At 43.5% G+C, this 18,762-nt stretch overlaps 1 protein-coding gene across 18 annotated transcripts in view; it reads right to left on the reverse strand.

Moving 5' to 3' along the window:
* adgrl3.1 (adhesion G protein-coupled receptor L3.1) overlaps nt 1-18,762 on the reverse strand; it is a 329,225-nt gene that overhangs the window by 208,678 nt on the left and 101,785 nt on the right. For all 18 annotated transcript variants that reach the window (XM_046328067.1, XM_046328082.1, XM_046328081.1 and 15 more), the window contains exon 4: nt 8,448-8,661. In XM_046328067.1, coding sequence (XP_046184023.1) covers nt 8,448-8,661 — 214 coding nt within the window. The remainder of the gene's footprint in view (nt 1-8,447; nt 8,662-18,762) is intronic.

An 18,762-nucleotide genomic window follows, 5' to 3' on the forward strand; every position in this document is an offset into this window, starting at 1 on the left:
TGATAGAATATTCAATGCCACATCTGCGCTCGATCAAAGTGAATTATGCAACTGTGGTATGAAACATTGATCATAAGGATTGTGTCATCAGTTTTCCAGATTAAAGATTAATAGTTGACATCCCATGCATCCCCTTTCATAGACTTCCATATGAAGCCTATAGATTGAGGAGCAGAAAACATCAGCGCAGAAGTTTTGTGACAGTTGCCAAAACAACTGAATCGTCACCCCATGTAATAATAATCAAACCCATTTGAAACTAGTTAAGACAGCCTCAGAGACTTTTAAATGAATCCCATACTGTAAAAGCCACCAGAGGGCCCCTACACACATTTGTCTTGAAAGCATTATTTGGGGGAAAACCCTGTTCTTGAAACACGAGACAATTATGCATGGATGACAGGACGGGCTACTAAAAAGAAACAGACGGAGCAGGTGAGGTGACTAGAGGTGAGCGAGGGATGCCTGGTGGAAACGGGTCCCTAGGGACTCGCTTTTTGCCTGAGAAAGGAAAACAGGGAGAGGAGGGGCCTCTGCGCCTCGACTGTGGAAGCAGGTGGCAACGCCGGCAGCAACTATTTTCCTTCCCCTGAGTGCCGTACCCATAGGATTTGGCCCGCGGCCACCCATTCATGTCCAGTTCGGCCCACGGAGGGAGGGGTGTGTGCGAGTTTGAGAGAGCGAGAGAGAGAGAGAGAGAGAGAGAATATCCATAGTATGGAGTGGGAGACTATAATGTCAGAATTGAGCAACGACTAGAAGCCATCACAGTTGAACAACTTGAGTCACCGTTTGAGGACCAGGGCGCCTCGTTGGGGCTCGGCCCCTACAAGATTAGCCCACACTCTCTCCCCATCGTCTGAGTACACAGTGCCGCCTGGCCAAGCCAGCTGACATATTCAAACAACCCACATACTTACTGCGCTCCGTGACAAATGTAGTAAATCCACAGTTGTAAAGACACTGGGAGAAAAGCAGAAAGAGCACCATCGACTCCACAACTAGAAGGGCTAGCAGTGGCACAACAGAGAGAAATCTGACTTCAATTCTGACAAACTCCAAGATGAGCTCCCGTTCTCATGAATGATTCAATATCACTGCACCACTTGGGCTAGCAGTGAGAGAGGGGTGGACAAGCTAAATAATCAGAAACTACACCATTTTCAAAGCTCATTTGAGCATAACTATTGACTTCCTCACAGATGAAAATGATGTCTTGTTTATTTGGAACTAATGGACACTCCAGAAACTCGATACTCTGGAGATGTCCTCCTTTTCTTTCTCCAACAACGGCTGTTTTCTTTTCAGGACTAAAGTACGGCTAAGTGCGCTCCGCTATGGGTGAGGTAATTCCCAAGAAAATGAACTAGTTCAGCCCCTCTAACCCCTCTAACCTCCCTCCAAACCACCTCCCTCCCCCAGGTCTACCTAGTTCTATATAGATGATGTGTAAGGAGTGGTAAAATATGGTAAAAACAAGGAGAGGCTTTCATTACCCAGCTAATTTAGACTGGTTTAAAAATCACCCGGTTGTGGTGTAATGAAATGTGGAGCCTGGTCTGACACCTGGAGCCTGATTCATAGGGGCATAGTTTTTCAGGTGAATTCTACCATTCCACCGCTCGCTCATCAATTTCAATTAAATAGCCCTCAGCGCAAGTGATTAGTGAAGGAATTTACATCAGGGGAAAGTTATTTTTGGGGGCAGGGTGCAGGCAAGGGAGTAACAGAGAATGTAAAAGGGCTGGTAATGATGTAGAGACAAGACATCAATCAGAAAAGCATGATGATGTTTTATCTCCGAGGCGAGGATGGATCAACGTGATGTTACCCAAAGGTCAAGCGAAGTCGGCCGCCCACTCCTACATAAGACGATAAAGAAATTGCCCCCTTCGGCACTTTTGCTTCAAGTTGGAAGCGGCGCGCTGTAGTAGACATCAAATAGGTGTCTACTCCTGCCTGACAATTAAGCGAAGAACAGAACAAGAGGGAAGACGGAAGGGAAAAACAACAGAGGGATTTCTGAGCGAAGGAGGAAAACCTCAGGTGGTTGCGGAGTCTGCTTCCAGTGTGCCATTTGACCAACTACCCCCAATCTGAATTAGCTCTTTCTTTGCTGTTCTGGGGCATCCAAGTGAAACCCAATCCCACAGCTGACAAATGGACTGAGCTCTCCTCCTCCCGACCATTTACTTTCATTCCATTACGACACATGTTTAGCCAGTGACCGCACCGAGCAAAGGCTATTCATCTGACATTGTACCACGTAAGGCCTGAGCTATGCCGGGGTTTCGTGAGGAGAACAGGTAACAGTTGAAAAGTTAAAACCTCTCAAATTCATATATTTTTTTTTTTAACTTCAACTTGTGGGGGGGCATAAGGAAACCCAGAGGGCATTTGAAAAAAAACAACTGCAAATGGCATCCCACACAGGGATTCTCAAACCGCCCGGCTGCTGGATTCAATCCTCTTTCTTTTTCTCCCTCCATCCTTTGAGAGTTATCAATCTGCTCTGCATAGGAAAAAAAAAAAAAACATTTTCCACTGCCAGCTTAGGCCCTTATTTTCTTAATCACCATTAAGTCTCTTCTGGTCTATGACCTGGCCTTGCCCGTTGGCTGGAAGGTTAGACTGCCAGGCTGAATTTACTGTACCCAATTGGCCAAATGGAAATGCAGCAGGTTCTTATCAAGCCGGATGGAGAGAATGGAGGCAGGCGGGGATGAAAGACGAGAGGGGATAATGAATGTCGGGTGACTTCATCCATAGGGGAAGAAAAAGGAAAACAAATATTGTTTTCCTTTTCCCTGTGAGAAGGCAGCACATCAAAAACATGCACAGATGGAAATTGGGCTTATATTCCTTAAGTAATCATCAGACTTTGGAATTCATTTTATTGCTTGCATATTCTTTGTATTCCAAAGGGGATAGGACTTTTTCTGTCAGAGCTGTTCTCGCTAGCATGACCCTTTTACTTATTACTGGTTGTAGTGACAGAAAACCTCCCTTGGCTCAATTTCATTATCTCACATTTGTTTTGGTATTCACAACGCGCCATCATCTCATGCCGTGGTTGATGGAATCTATAATTGACAGGTGATCAACACAACCATGGTTCCGAGGGGAATAGTTTGATTAATAGTTTGTCGGCACTGCAAGACATGTATGAGTAAGGACAGGTTCGGCAGAGGCCTTATAAACTTAATACAAATATTGCTGTTGGTCTTATACAGACCTCATACAGCACACAATGTCCTCAACAGAAAACATGGACAAACTCTGCAAACTGGAGGCTGGTGATTTCTTTCTGAAAATAACCCTGCCGGTGTGTGTGCGAGAACCACATCTAAGATATTCTTTATTCAGAGATTAAATTCATGCATTAGCACATCTTAGCCGAATAATTGACTCTCAAGATTTGATTTATATGGGAAGTTCAACACCAAGACAAACTACATACTGTATATCAACCAAAATCACATATGCTGTTGTATCCATGGGTCATAATCTATTTAAAATGCGAACATACCAATTATCTACTACCAACCAAACAGTGCATTGCAACGCATGAACAGGGACACCTCCCTTTAAAAACATGAGTTAGGGTGTTGCAAAACGGCAAAAGCCTTTTTTTAATAAGGTGACTTTCCCTCAGAGACAGCCAATTGATCTTAGATGAGACAGTATCCCGTTTCAGCTCAGCGGACTCCTGTTACACCATGCTTCCTCATCTATTCCATACCACCAAAACTCAAAACGGCCATGAGAAAAAGATGAGAAGAATCAGAAGTGGTAATACGCGGGGGGGATGAATACGTAATGGGATACAAGGCAGTTGGATGTAGGATCATTTTGTGCCCGGCTGAACTCTCTAGCTGGTTGTTGGGGGCAACTAGGGACGCTAAACACTCTAAGGACATTCCGCTTGGTTTGTGCTTTAGTGGGGTGTTCTTTCTCTCCTCAAAATATGACTAGATTTAATGGATTCTACCACTGATGGTAACCACAGACTATGAATACCCCCCAAACATGTATTAAGAGTAAATTGTACAGTCACGTGACATGTATTCCATTATAAGCATTGGCTGAAACACAAAAATCATAGATCAAGGAACCAATGCGAAATGTGCATCAACATGACTCTTGAAAAACAGGAATGCCAAAACAAATGAATGCTGGATTATTTATTTTTTAAATTTACATTTACTTGCCACCTGGTTGGATATTTGCAGTGTTGTAATATACACCGAGTGTCTGCCTATCCAGCCGGTGAAATGTATGCATACGACAGTTAAGTCAAGGGATATGGATGAGGAAGGGCATTGGAACTGAAAGGGATCTTCAGCTAATATTCTCTCTTTAAAAAAAATATCTTATCAAATCCTTAAACCCTGTGAAGCAGGTCAAATAGCAAGAATGAAGGAAACTCGACCGGATGTTAAGATCAACGGTGAGGGAGTAGGATTTTTACTTCATATGCTCTCTCTCTCCCCCCTTCTCGCTCTCTTATCTTTGATAGTTTGCTTTTACATTGAGGAATTTGAAGTAATACGTTTAGTTTTGTTCCGTTTCATACATTCTAGCCTGCGTATGACAAAGTGAATGAAGGCAAGAAAAACTATTATTGTACTTGTAAAAGAAAATTAACTATTGACTGAAGATCTGTAGCTTCAATCCCAAGAGGTATACAATGCAATACCCATGACATTCAACCTGCCGGTAAATGACTGGGAACTCGTGTAAAAATCACAGCACACACGAATCACTTTTGCTACAAAAACATATTTTCCTTCAAAATGTCATGTTTTTAGCCTGCAATTATTTCAAATGTTCCGTGTTTGCCTCAACCCGGGGAGCAGACACAACACTGCACTTAGCTGATGAAAGGCCAGACACTTGAACGTGTCGAGAGAATCAGCAGACCGAATGCCTCGTAGACAGAGAGAAAGAGATGGGGAGAAAGGTTCAGAGAAAAAGGGATAGAAATTGGGGGGGGGGGGGGGTGAGTCTCGTTTTTGACCCTTTTCTCTTCCTATCAGGCGTTCCCTTAAGGTACCCGGAGAGGTCTGCAGAGATGCCGGGTGATATACGACTTTGATATTGCCGGTAATTACTAGCCGTGAAGGCCACGACGCCTCAGGGAAAGAGAGGGGGAACACGAAAGACGACAGGCGCTGGGCCGCTGATGAGAAAACGGTGGAGGGTGTTGTTCGATATCGCCGTCGCTCGTTTTTTGAAGTACGGCGTGTCGCACGTGCGTTGGCGAGATCAAACCGGTTGATATGGTAGCACCGTGTTGTTGTAGAGGACGGGCGGAAGCACTTCTGAGGAATAATCTAGCTTCACTGCAGAGTTTATTGAGGAGAGATTTCAAGAGGCTCCAAAACAATAAACCGCATGTAGATAACTCCCGAAACACTCAATATACAGAGCTAGTTGCCAGCTAAAATTCATTGGGAAGAGTAGGTAGGCTAAAGTATGGTAATTGCCGCCAATTACGCCCAAATGAGTCCTGGTGGCATATGTTTGAATTACAATATCATTATCCACCTTCCAGTTGTAACCCGGTGCCACACACAGGTGACACGTCTTTGAGTGGCTGTGATTTTCCAGACACGTAATGGCCACTGCATGCGAGAGCATCAGTAATGACTCAGAGCCATTCATCCTGTCGGGGGCACGTTGGGAAGACAGCCTTCATTTTGAGATGCATTACGGCACTCACCGGCTCGCTATCACTCAGGCAGGAGATATTAGAACTCGCTTAAAAGACTAATGGAACCAAACACCTAGCTGGAGGAGCCTCTGTATGCTGATAAGCAACCATTTCTGCTTTTCTTTGTGTGGTGGGAGGTCATTCCATTCTTCTGAATATCAAATGGGGCCCTTTTTTGAATAGTTAGGGGGAGGGGAAGGAAAAGGAAGTTGCGCTGACCAAATGTGTACTGACTGATAGCAGGCTTGGTGATATGGATGGGTATTTCCTCGTGGTGGATGTTAGCCTGTAGCTTAGTCTGACAGAGTGATACCCGCCCAGACCATGCCAGCAGGAAAGACAGGTGGCTCATGGGCTGGCAAAAAAATGTAAGAAAATCCCAAAGGAGGACATTCCACCAAGGGGGAGGGGTAGTCTCTACAGGGTAGGATATCAAATATCAGGGAAGTGTGCCTCAGTCCCAGTGCCCATTCTGTTTGGAGGACATTCTGTACGAAGCCAATAGCCAACAACATGAAAGTAACCAACATACTTTTCATTCAAACCCCTAAAGATAGACATGAAAACAATCACTGCCGTTTTCTATTTGTTTTAACATCTAAGCTTAGTCTAAACACTTAAGCTAAATGTACTGCAATACTTAGATCATCTGATCAAAGGCAGTCAATTGTAATCAGGAAAAAGCTCAAAGAAAGAAAAATGACAAATGCTCAGAAGCATGTCAAAGTCGGCATCGGTGTGCTGAACAGTCCATTCTTCTTCTGTGTGTATTTGTCACATTTATCCTGTCAGCGTCATCAGACAAATCCACCAAACGAAAACGCAGAGCGAGCCGTTTTGGGGGCCCATTTTTCATCTCGTGCCGACCTCTGTCGTCTTTGAAGCGACACTTTTCTAAATTGTTGTTTGTTTTGATTCTATCCCGTTTTTGTCTTCTAATGAGCTTAGGTACCGGGTTCCTAGCAATAGCTGTACCCGCTCTGTTGCAGCCGGGGGCATCGCGCGACCGTCGCACTTTCCTACGTGCTAACTGACCCCTAGCGCATCCCTATTCACATGATGCTAAAGAGAACAGTGCAGTTCCCTGGTGCTGTTCTTTTTTTCCCCCCTGGTTGTCTTTTCTGTTGTTTTTCCGTTACTTCCTCATCTCCAGTTCGATTCATTCCGGCAGGGATTACTCTTCTGAGTGGGTGGTGCAGGAGGGAGAACGAGGGAGATGCTATGGGCCGGATCAATTATCTGACAGTGGTGTTAAGACCTACCTTTTGATCCATACTTCTCACACTAGTGTGTATCTCACCTTTGTCATGCCATACACAAAGTGGAGGGGGAGAGGCAGTTAGATCATGTGCAGAACGTCATTAGTATTCTCAAAAGGGTAGCACATGGAACACTGGGTTTGGAAAACGGGGGACGTGTCAACACTGAAAAGCAATTTAGATAAACCTTATCTCGTTGGAGTGCTCGTAACTTATTCACGACAACATGAGCGCGACAACAGCTACAAATCCTGGTGCATGTCTGCAGCTTTTAAAGAGGGCTTGAACCAAGTCACGCTGTGTATCTATGGAAAATGGTTTTACAGACAACCATTCCGACTACTTAGTAACCCAACACGGTGTATAATGATAGTCATAGCAAATTCCAAAAAATAACAATGACTGTGCTTACTATCGTTAAATAGAGCACATTAGCTGCATGTATGCTCAAAGCCTGTATGATGTGTACATTTACAGAATGTAAATCATCAGATTATGTGTATATTCTCTTATATCACTGTCAAAGTGCTGTATACACTCTGTCTGCACTGATAAATCGGCCTCTGTTTCCCGATTTCTCCACAACGTAGCCTTAACTCTACACAACGCGCTTAGGTCTGGCAGGGGAGCTCGTCAAGGTCATATTTATTTAGACAAATAAGATTTAATGTATTCAAATGATTTCAAATGAACATTGATTTCCCATCAAAGGCAAAAATGTATAGGTGGTATGAATTTACACCCAAGACGGGGATTTATTGCGTTCGATCTGAGAATTTTCTAGACTCGTTGGAATTCTTAACCTATTCTACTGAGAACACAAGGATCGATTCACTGCCGGACAGCAAACCAAAAGAGTGTTTCATATTGGATTTCTTCAAAGGTGGTCCGTTGCAGAAGACATCATCGTAATTCCGATCTCTAAACAAAACTTAATACCCAAACACGTCCTACTCATGAAATCCCCTTGTAATAAAACATGTCAAGTGTATCGTATACACCGGATTCAAAAGTGTATATGTCCCAAATATACACTTCCAGGACTATATATGTAGCACCTTTCATCTCATTTGAGAAAAACGGAAATCGATAACAGCGAGAGGCACCTGTAATATAAGTGGCAATCACCTCAGACTCTTAATCAAATCAATATCCAACTAAACGTAATTCAGGAATTACAAATGGAACACCAATTATCAACATAGGGGAATTGCTTATTATTTTCAATGGGGACTTGTTTCCCCCGTAACAGACAAAGTTCATTCATGAAATCCCCTCCACTCTGGTCTATGAACTCTAGACAAAGACTCAATAAAAGGTAGCCAAAATTGCAACGGCAGTATTTGGGGCCGGTGTCATTGAGCATTACCAAGCACAGACAATCTATTCATAGTAATGTAGAGACCATACGTAGATATACAGTTCTAGATTCTCACCAGCAGAAACATAGATGTACAGTTCTAGATTCTCACCTTTGGGACATGATCTTGTAGGCATCTGGCAGGTAGCAGCGCGTGTTCTCCATCTGTGCCGGGTCTGCATCGCAGATCTTGTCGTCGGTGCGGCCGTAGTTGGCACTCTCGATCATGATGACGTCAGTACCCGGACAGCGCAGCTCGATGGGGTAGCTCTCACACGACAGCTCCCTCCTCACCACAGCCATGGGAATGGGCGCTCGACTGAAAGCTGTGGGTACATAAAGATAAAATAATGTCAGCAAACACTGATGGGTATATTACGTTTCCTACTCATTTACAGTGGGTACAGTGGGTATATTTACTATGTGGGACACGTGTGCCCGGTGAGAATCGAACCTGGGTCTCCCAATAGCAAACCTAATATCTTAACCATTAGACTGAGATAAAACTGCGAGAAAGACCGATAGATAGGCAAAGAGAAGGTGACATTAGAGCAAAGGTCACAGGTCAGATATTGGGAGGTAAGAAGCTGAGCTGACAGGGCCCTCGTTGGGGGTGGGAGACGATAACATGGCTAGAGGTTATGTGAGAGACGGAGAGATACGCCGATCAAGATCGTCAAAGAGTAGGTGGGGAGCATGTTGGTTGTGTTCATGATGACCATCCAACCAGTAATACGAAGAGAGAGAGAGGAGAGAGAGATGGAGGGAAAGAGAAGTAGACAGGGAGAGGGAGTAAGAGAGAAAAGAGGCCTGACTAAAACGTCCATATGTACCACACAATAACCGCATCATCGTGTTGTTATTCAATTAGAGCTGAGGGAGGTGGCCACACCCACTTAACAGGGGAAGGTGGCAAGGGGGTAAACGAGTGGCTAGCTGCTTGCCCTCTGGCAGTATTCTAATTGTTTACCACAGGCAGCCCAATGGTAAGAGACCAGAGCCTGCTGTCTGTCTGTGCAGACGTTTCTGCCTTGCCTCTCGCCAGACGAACAGTGGAGAGACTCCAGGGGTTTGGTGTTTACAGTGGGAATGAAAAATGAGTAGGAAACGTAAACGCTGGGCTGAGTGACCATGGGGGACCGTGACAGTTATGGATTTTCATAAACACCCCTTAACAGAAGTGTCTGTGTTGCAGCGCCAACACTGGACAATGTGTACTGCAGGCATTTATCATCGGCTGGAAGGGGGATAGACAGCCAGTATGTGTACTTAATGGAAGTCTCTCTCTGTCCCTCTCTCCCTCTCAGTGATCTGGATCTTATTACACTTCTACTTTCAAATAATTGATGGCTGATTAACCACCGGGCACCATGGAAGAGAGAGGACACGCATACATTTGATTTGCCAGTGAAGTTTCTATTACATGTGTTGAAAACAAGGCCATGAAGAGGTAGTATAGCAAGATGTTTAACGTGATACACGAGAGTTGTTGCATGAATCTTGCATGAAGAAGAATCTTTGATAAGCCACTGCCAGGTAAGCTTGTTCAATTTCAATATCATGCACCTATCTATCTAGAATACTTGAGGCACTATTTTCAAAGTAGCAGAGCGAGAGACACTTAAAGCAAAAAAAGACCCATGTACAGTGCTTTTGGAAAGTATTCAGGCCCCTTGACTTTTTCCACATTTTGTTACGTTACAGCATTCTAAAATGTATTCAATTGTTCCCCCCCCTCAATCAACACACAATAAATACCCCATGAGAAAACAAACAAAAAAAGTTTTTTGTTTTTTTTAAATGTCTGGCTAATTTGCAAAAAAAAATTCAGACCTATTATTCAGTACTTTGTTGAAGCACCTTTGGCGGGGATTACAGCCTCGAGTCTTCTTGGGTATGACGCTACAATCTTGACACACGTGTATTTAGGGAGTTTAAACCATTCTTCTCTGCAGATCCTCTCAAGCTCTGTCAGGTTGGATGGGGAGCGTTGCTGCACAGCTATTTACAGGTCCCTTCAGAGATGTTAGATCGGGTTCAAGTCCAAACTCTGGTTGGGCCACTCAAGGGCATTCAGAGACTTGTCCCGAAACTTCTTCCATTTAAGACTGATGGAGGCCACTCTGTTCTTGGAGTCCTTCAATGCTGCAGACATCTTTTGGTATCCTTCCCCAGATCTGTGCCACGACACAATCCTGTCTCGGAGCTCTACAGACAATTCTCTCAACGTCACGGCTTGGTTTTGCTCTGACATACACACCTGTCTATGAGGTACCACAGTTGACAGGGTGTCTTTCCAAATCATGTCCAATCATTTGAATTTACCACAGGTGGACTCCAATCAAGTTGTAGAAACATCAAGGACGATCAATGGAATCAGGATGCACCTGAACAAAATGTTGAGTCTCATAGCAAATAAAGCATTTCTGTGTAGATTGCTGGAGAATTGTTAAAAAAATATTTTTAGAATAAGGCTGTAACATAACAAAATGTGGTAAAAGTCAAGGGGTCTGAATAATTTCAGAATGCACTGTATGTGGAAAGGATGACACCATCCATTTTGTAAAACAATAAATAAGCACATGTAGACCAAAAAACAAAATGGCACAGTATTTTCATAGTTCTATCCAAAGGTACATCCCATTGCATGAATGGTTACCATAGACACGTCTTCTATGAAACATATGCACTGAGAATGTCAAAATGCTGGTACTATCATAAGCGGGTGGTATGTACAATGTATCAAACGGAATTTTAAAATGCCATTTTGTCCCCACAATCCTTGAAATCAATAAATCATTTCATTTTTATCGTATTTATTTCACATTCTGTTTCATATTCTCTTGCTATGGAGTAGATCATGCTCAAAATGCAACACAACATCAATTTATAAGCAGATTGGAGTTTCATCCTATGCTTTGCTGAATAGCTTGCCTAAACATGAGTTTTTGCTCTACCGAGTACCATTGATCTGTTTCAATTCACTGGGTCAAGTAAGTGCAGTAGTTACTCTACAAGGCAAGAAGAACAAATTGATCCATGTGCAATTTTAAGCAACAGAATATGCCTTGGTTGTTTGAAATAAAGCAATTCATAAGACAACTTATTTTTTTAAGTCTTTCACTTGGCATCACTGGTATCACTTCTATATACACAGTGTACACACACACACACACACACACACACACACACACACACACACACACACACACACACACACACACACACACACACACACACACACACACACACACACACACACACACACACACACACACACACACACACACACACACACGCACGCACGCACGCACGCACGCACACGCACACACACAGAGAGAGAACCAATTACCAACAGGTATGATAGACCAACATTGAGAAAGGGAACGCTAATGGTGTTTCCATGTTATACTTGAACATGGGAGTCGAAACTAGCAAACGCTTACTACAGCCTATGCTAAGCTATACTTTCTATGCTAACTCAACATGAAAGAATACAAAGACACCAGCATACACTTAAAAGTATTCTCTAATTGTATTTAAAAGGTCTGAATAAGAAGTTGAGAATTATTTTTGACACACTTTTTTTATAGATCCGATTTTTGTACTCCCCTGATTGTCCATCGACAACTGACTGGACTATTAGAATGACCTCAACATCCCTTGTGGATCTCGAAAAGGGACACTCACTCTGTAACCTAAAGACAAGGTAACAACACAGCATGTCAGCGAAGTGATATCTTCCTCCCACATTAAAACAAACACGGAAACGAAGCCATACAAATACATTTGAGAGACAGATTCCCTCAGCCGCCAATGTAAGCAATAACCAGATTCCCCGGCTATCAACACCAGCATCCTGCCTGTATCGCTATCTAAGTCCACACATCCATCGAGCTAAAAGCAAGATGGAGTCTCATTGAAAGTCCTTCATCTAAGCTCTCAGTTCTATCCTGTTCCACTCCCTCTCTCTCTCTAATACTCGAGAGGAATATCCTGCTGTACTCATCCTCCTGAGATTTCCCCCCAAGATAAGTCTCTTGACGAGCACTCTGCTGAATACGCAAAATAAAAGTAGACTTGTGGGAGAACTCGCTTGATAAATGTTAAGGTCAACTAAGATGTCTTTACTTCAACGCATCTAAAAGTGTTAATTCACAGTGAATCTACAGAGAGGAGCAAGTCATTTCTACAGACACATGCCATAATTCACAAATAAATATTTAACCAACTCAATTACTCACCAAAAAGGGCATTGGAAAGGTCATTTGAAATAATGTCGCTCTTTCCCGAGCTTTCAAATCACTCAGAGGCGGAAAATTGTAAACCGAAAGAGTAGTTTGATTGTGGCCATTGAATGCGGATTTCCTTAAGTAATTGGGGGAAATTGCATGTTCTCAAGAGGGCTTGCATGTAGAGCGTCACTGAGGCCCTGGGGTCATTGAAAACCAGCCCAGGCCTCCTTCCCTCCGACCCTTCTTCCTTTACTCCCTCCGAGCCACAGGGCACTTCAGCTCATACAGAGCAGACTTGCAATGGCATTTAAAAGTCATCGTTAATATCAAAACCGGGCCTTTGGGGCATTTCAGTTGATCGCCCAAGAAACAGAAAAATTGTCAGATGGAAGGGGTCAACGACTGCAAACATTAAGATTGGAGAGTTTGTTTGTGTAAATGGAGATAAACAACTTGTACCGTTGGAATTGTCCATCGTCTCTCTAAAAAGAAGGGCTGCCTCCCACAATGTACCAATGTTCTGGCTTCACATCTGTTCAGATCGGTCACTGCATACATCACTGCCTTATCCGCTTGTCGCTCACATCCCGTCGACACAAAACAGTAGCGAGCAAGATGACAATGTTTTTATGAGTGCATTTCGCAAGTGGCTAGTTTGCATCAACTACCTTCACTAAAACCACTACAAAAGGTTTTTTGTGATGTTCTGGAATGTCTGCCTCGTGATTTGTTGAGAGAGTTGTCCGTCTGATCATTTTCTCTGCCTTTTCGAAGTAAACAAAGAGTCCGTCATTCATCCCAGATTCTAGTCACTGTCGCCTAGGGTCTGGCTTTCCGTGTCTAGAGAGTCCCTATGCTGGCTTGTGCAATTATTCAACCTTCTCTACTGTCAGACAGTTTCCGAAAGCACCAGCATGCACCCAGTCGATGATTTGTGATAAATATGCAATCTCAATTCAAGCCCGGATTGGAAAATACACCAAATAAATACAAAGTACGAGGAAATATCATGACGCAATACAGTATTTTGTTTCCAGCTGCAAACTACACAAACCAAATCAGAGGGCGGGCCAATTCAAATGAGCTCTGATTGGAATTGAATTAACGAGAGAGGGATGGGTAAAAGCGCTGATTCAACACATCGAACGTCTGTCTCTCTTCCCCACGTCGCTGGATCTGCTCCGCCCACAAAGCGGGTGATTAATTAGTGCATGAATCATGTGGTTGTTATTCGATTAGAGCAGAGGGAGGCGGTCACACTCACTTGCGCTTTGCAGCGAATGAGATTGTGTCACCTGTGGCATCCCAAGACTGTTTATGGGGGGTGGGCCTACATCAAAAGTGACCGAAAGGTTCAAATGTTCCATTCAGTATAAATAATTGTTCATTTTTAAGTGAGAATTAGGATTATGAGTAAATTAAGTTCAGATATATCCTCAGGCAATTCAAATCTAAGGGACCTACTCAGAGACTCATAAGACACCGCTGAGCAAGATGTGCTTTTGAACAATTGCAGTTAATAAAACAAAGCGAAAACAAAACTACATGCACGTAGACATTTACTCAAACCCGCTTTGCAATGCAGAAAAAAAATGTCATAGTTCATTCCCAATTATGTGTTCCGATTATGGATCCTAGATTGACTGGCCCTTCAATTCACACAGATTATTTATTGGCTTTTGACCACCTCAAACAGTGCGGTGGCAATTAGGATGAGTTGGTCTAATAAGGGAAAAAAAGCAGGGTCTGGTCAGCCATTCTACTCGCCAGTGAAAACAGAGCATTTGTTTTGCTCCCGCTCCTCTCCATCGACACTTACCTTTCCACATCTGGCAACACACCAAGCTCACAAGTATAGGGGAAGTGAGTAAGGCTTGACAGCACTGGCGACACGCTCAAATATGTGCCTCGCCTGTCAATTTAGCAGCCGGCTGAGCCAAGGGAGGCAATAAGCTCTTTCTGAATCAGAGAATTTGTGAATTAGCCCCAAGGTAAATTACAGGAGAACAAAAAAATCAGCAATGTCAATGGCTGGGGCTACATCGACTGCCTGAGTAACAACTAAACCTCGCTAACTCTTGCCCTGAAACTGCAAAAGCTGTGAATTGCGCCTTTGAATTAATTAATTGGATATAGCCCATGCATGCTTGGGGATGGGACTGTTAGCAAGACAAATTGTGACAGTGGCTCACCTTACATATTCACAGTGCAACCACACAGTGGAGCAACATATGAAAGTGAGTCTCAGCGACACTCCCATTAACTGTTGATTCACACACTTGGAACTTTGAGGTGAAGTGACTTTTCCATCCAATGAAGGATCCATTTAATTAAACGATACTCCATGCATTAAAGTGCCGAACCGTAGTAGACCTAAAAACAAGATGAAAAAAAGAGAAGGTGGCTATTCAGGGGCATCAGAGCGTGATACTCCCCTCCAATAAGCAAATTATAGTTCATGAGGTCAATTTCTCTTCAGCTCAATGGAATATCAGGGATAATTAAGAGTGTGGTTCAATTACTTAATTATTCTCTGAAAAAAAATTAACGAGTTGAAGTCCATTTGACAAAAATGTTGTTGATATAGAATCAAAGATCACTAATACAGTGAAATGAATGCCACCGGATCTTAAAATCCAGTAATATTGAGGACTGAATAGGGGGGAAAGTATGTTTTCCATTTTTATGCTCCACATGTAAACTCAGTTGAATTATATGTCCGGCTTCACATCTGCGAACTGCTGACTTTGTCAGATGGTCTGAGAGCTCTTCCAGAGCCGGAAGACAGCCTAGGGAGTCGGAGTCTACTGCTGTTAGTGGTGATTCACAAGAGAGAGGGAGAGTAAAAGAGCAAGAGAGAGAAATCTGGGCTTTGTTCAGCTAGCCGTCACATCGGCATTGTTAGTCAATCTCCCCCCTCTTTCCCCTGGCTGCAACCCCCGTGTGCCTCAGTGTTGCTCTGGGGAAGTTATCAGCCAAAACTAACACCCCCTCGGCCTCCTCAACCCACCCAGACACACACATTGACAGAGACACCCACACAAACCTCGAGATTTGGCATTACTATTCTTACCTCAGCCTAGACACAAAGTTTAATTGAGGTAAAGCAATATATATGTTTTGCCTGTGTGAGGGGAGAAAAGGAACAATCTTTTCTCACATGGACCACTGACACACAGCAGATGGCATCAACCAGCAACACACAGGACTGCACACAGGAAGGATAAATGCATCCCGGTAAAATGAGACAGTAAGACTCACCTCACAGTGTCAACATCTCGTCTCCTTTCTGCTGTTGGTATTTTAATCTTTCATTTTTCAGACAAGAAAGAATGTTGTCTGTATCTATCTACTTTGAACGTTCCGTGACTGGATGACTAAGGGAAGTCACTTATAATGCCATTCAACCGGACCTCCACAGACCTTTATTACGATCTAGGCCAGGGGTGTCAAACTCATTTCGACCCAGGGGCCGCATTCGGTCTTCAATGAGATCCAGTGGGCCACACTGAAAACGTGTTATATTTCCTCGCCGTCAAAATTAGCCAAAAACATGTCCTCTAGGGGAAAGGGGGATACCTAGTCAATTGTACAACTGAATGCATTCAACCGAAATGTGCCTTCCTCATTTAACCCAACCCCTCTGAATCAGAGAGGTGCGGGGGGGCTGCTTCCCGACACCCGGGGAGCAGTGGGTTAACTGCCTTGCTCGAGAGCAGAATGACAGATTTTTGCCTCGTCAGCTCAGGGATTCGATCCAGCATCCTTTCGGGAATGCCTACCTTTCATTTCAGGTGATTATTAGATAGCTGGACACAGGCAAGAAACTGTATGAATGTAGGTCCATTATAATTTCTACAGTTTTCATGTTTAAGTATTTTTAAGTCAACACCCCCCCTCCAAGAAAAAAACTAAACAAATATAAATGCTGGATTGGACCAATAGGCCTTTCCAGAGGTGATAGTAAACCAACCCAAACCTTTTCCTAACCCTGAAAAGATAACATTTTTTGGAGTATATTATCCTGAGGTTTTCCTATGACAAAGTCCACAGGGTTTACAAAAAAAACTCAATCTAAATCCACTGTATGTTGTAATGAATAGGGAAAACCTGCAATGTTCCAGCCTGAAAAGGCATCCAAGCCTCGAGTGTATTGTATCAACTGTGCTATTGTGAGCACAGACAGCAGAGTAAACACAGCATAACTCACGCCAGTGATGTCACCCTCCTGATGACAATCACCACATAAAGGATAATAGTATCTTTAGCCACAATATGATGTGGATTGCCAATAACAGTGTATTGGAGCGAACACCAGCGGGTGAGGATCCCATCTGGCAATGTTTGTCAATGGAAACCCAGACCTCAAACTGACAATGAAAAGCACTTAATCTGTTCTGACCTCAATCAGTCGACACAGAGAATAAACTACCATACGCTCACTCACAGTCCGACCACATCCCAAATGGCGCCCTCTTCATATGTAGTGCCCATAGGGATCTGGACAAATGTAGTGCACTGTATAGGGAATAGGATGCCATTTAGGACACATCTCTTTCCCTCTCCACCACACAGATTGTATATTCAACAGCATGACTGAGAGGAAGAGTCGTTTTCGGCAGCAAAAATAATAATGGATAATACATTTGACATTAAGCCCATATTGTCTCGGGATGAGAACCTGCGTTGCATTTATGAACTCTGCATGCTTATGAGAAATGTGGCAATATCTTTGTTTTTCGAGTGCGAGGGTAAGCCAAGTAAGGACAAGAGGATTCTTAACTTTTGTCTCGTTCTCCTGCTTAGTGTGAGAGGTAGTCTAGGCAACAAAGCTACGTTCACAACTGCTGTACCCTTATAGAAACTTGTTTGACTTAAGATTCCTCCTCTTCACATCACATATACACCTACTTTATTAGAGTACAGTAGCTTGAACCTTCATGATAAACTTAGGTCATTTATGTATTCCAAATGGCATATTCTTCCTGTCTAACGTCATTTTTTTTGCTGCAGTTTAATATCCAAGGGGTAAAACGCATGAATTAATACAAATTATGGCTTCTAGCGGTAATGTTTACTTGCATAATGAAAAACACAAATTATTCAAACGTGTAAATTAAAATGTCATTTCATATTTATAGCAACATCTATCACATCTAAATAGACAACAGTATCAGATGCAAGTGGTTTAGCAAACTGTTGAGAGATTGATCTGATAAATCGACAAGTACACAAGGAGTTTAAAAATTGCTGGTCCACTCCTTCGGGCATGCTCACACATTTTTCTGGCACACACTTCCCCCAACATGCATGCACACACACACACACACTTCAAGGGTTAGACAAAATATACAGGAGTCCCCCCAGCTCTGTTAATTAGCATAGATAGCATTGGGTGTTGTAGTAATGTGGGTAGGGAGGGATACCTATATACCACAGGAAAGATGCTAGCTAGCGTAGCACTCATATAGGCTACGTGCAGGTTGGCACCGTTCAAACCTCTCTTACCCTTCCTCCCTCCCTTCCATCTATCCCTCCCTCTGGGTCAATAAATGCCCATGGATGGTTGGGGTCACTCAACACCTCACCCACACAATGACAGTCCCCAAAACATACAAGTATGGTGGCACCATTTAGCCCAGATGTACATATATGAGGATGTCCCTTTGTCCCTATAGGACAATGTTCAGCTAGTTTCTTGTTTACTCTAGTCTACACAAAGCAATGGTGCTGCCTAGCGTAGCTACAGCACATGTGTAGCGTAGCACCCATACACGTGCCGGGTAACAGAAAGCCCACGTTCTGCCGGGCGCGCCGAGAGTGCACAGTAGCGTGAGCAGCTAATTGACTCGCGCGGCGCAGCTCTCCCCGAGATTATTATTAAACAAGGACCTGCCAGTCATACCGTGACACGCTGAATGAGAGAAAGAAGGGGGAGAACGATATAAAAATGAAAAGATGAGGATGAAGGATTGAGAAGAGAAAGAGGAGAGTATAAAAAGACGAGGGTAGGAGATGAGAGAGAGGAGAGAAAGTTGGACGGGGAATAAAGGGGGTGGTGGAGGCGACAACTCCTCGATGCCTCGCTCTTCAGGCACCCACAGAGAGCAGGTAATCTCATTGAGCATACACTCGGTGCACAACAATGGTGTGGTGTCGCTTCGATTAGCTTGGGTGGCTACGCTACAACTG

The sequence above is a fragment of the Oncorhynchus gorbuscha genome, linkage group LG25 (assembly GCF_021184085.1).
Source record: "Oncorhynchus gorbuscha isolate QuinsamMale2020 ecotype Even-year linkage group LG25, OgorEven_v1.0, whole genome shotgun sequence".
Lineage (NCBI taxonomy): Eukaryota > Metazoa > Chordata > Actinopteri > Salmoniformes > Salmonidae > Oncorhynchus > Oncorhynchus gorbuscha.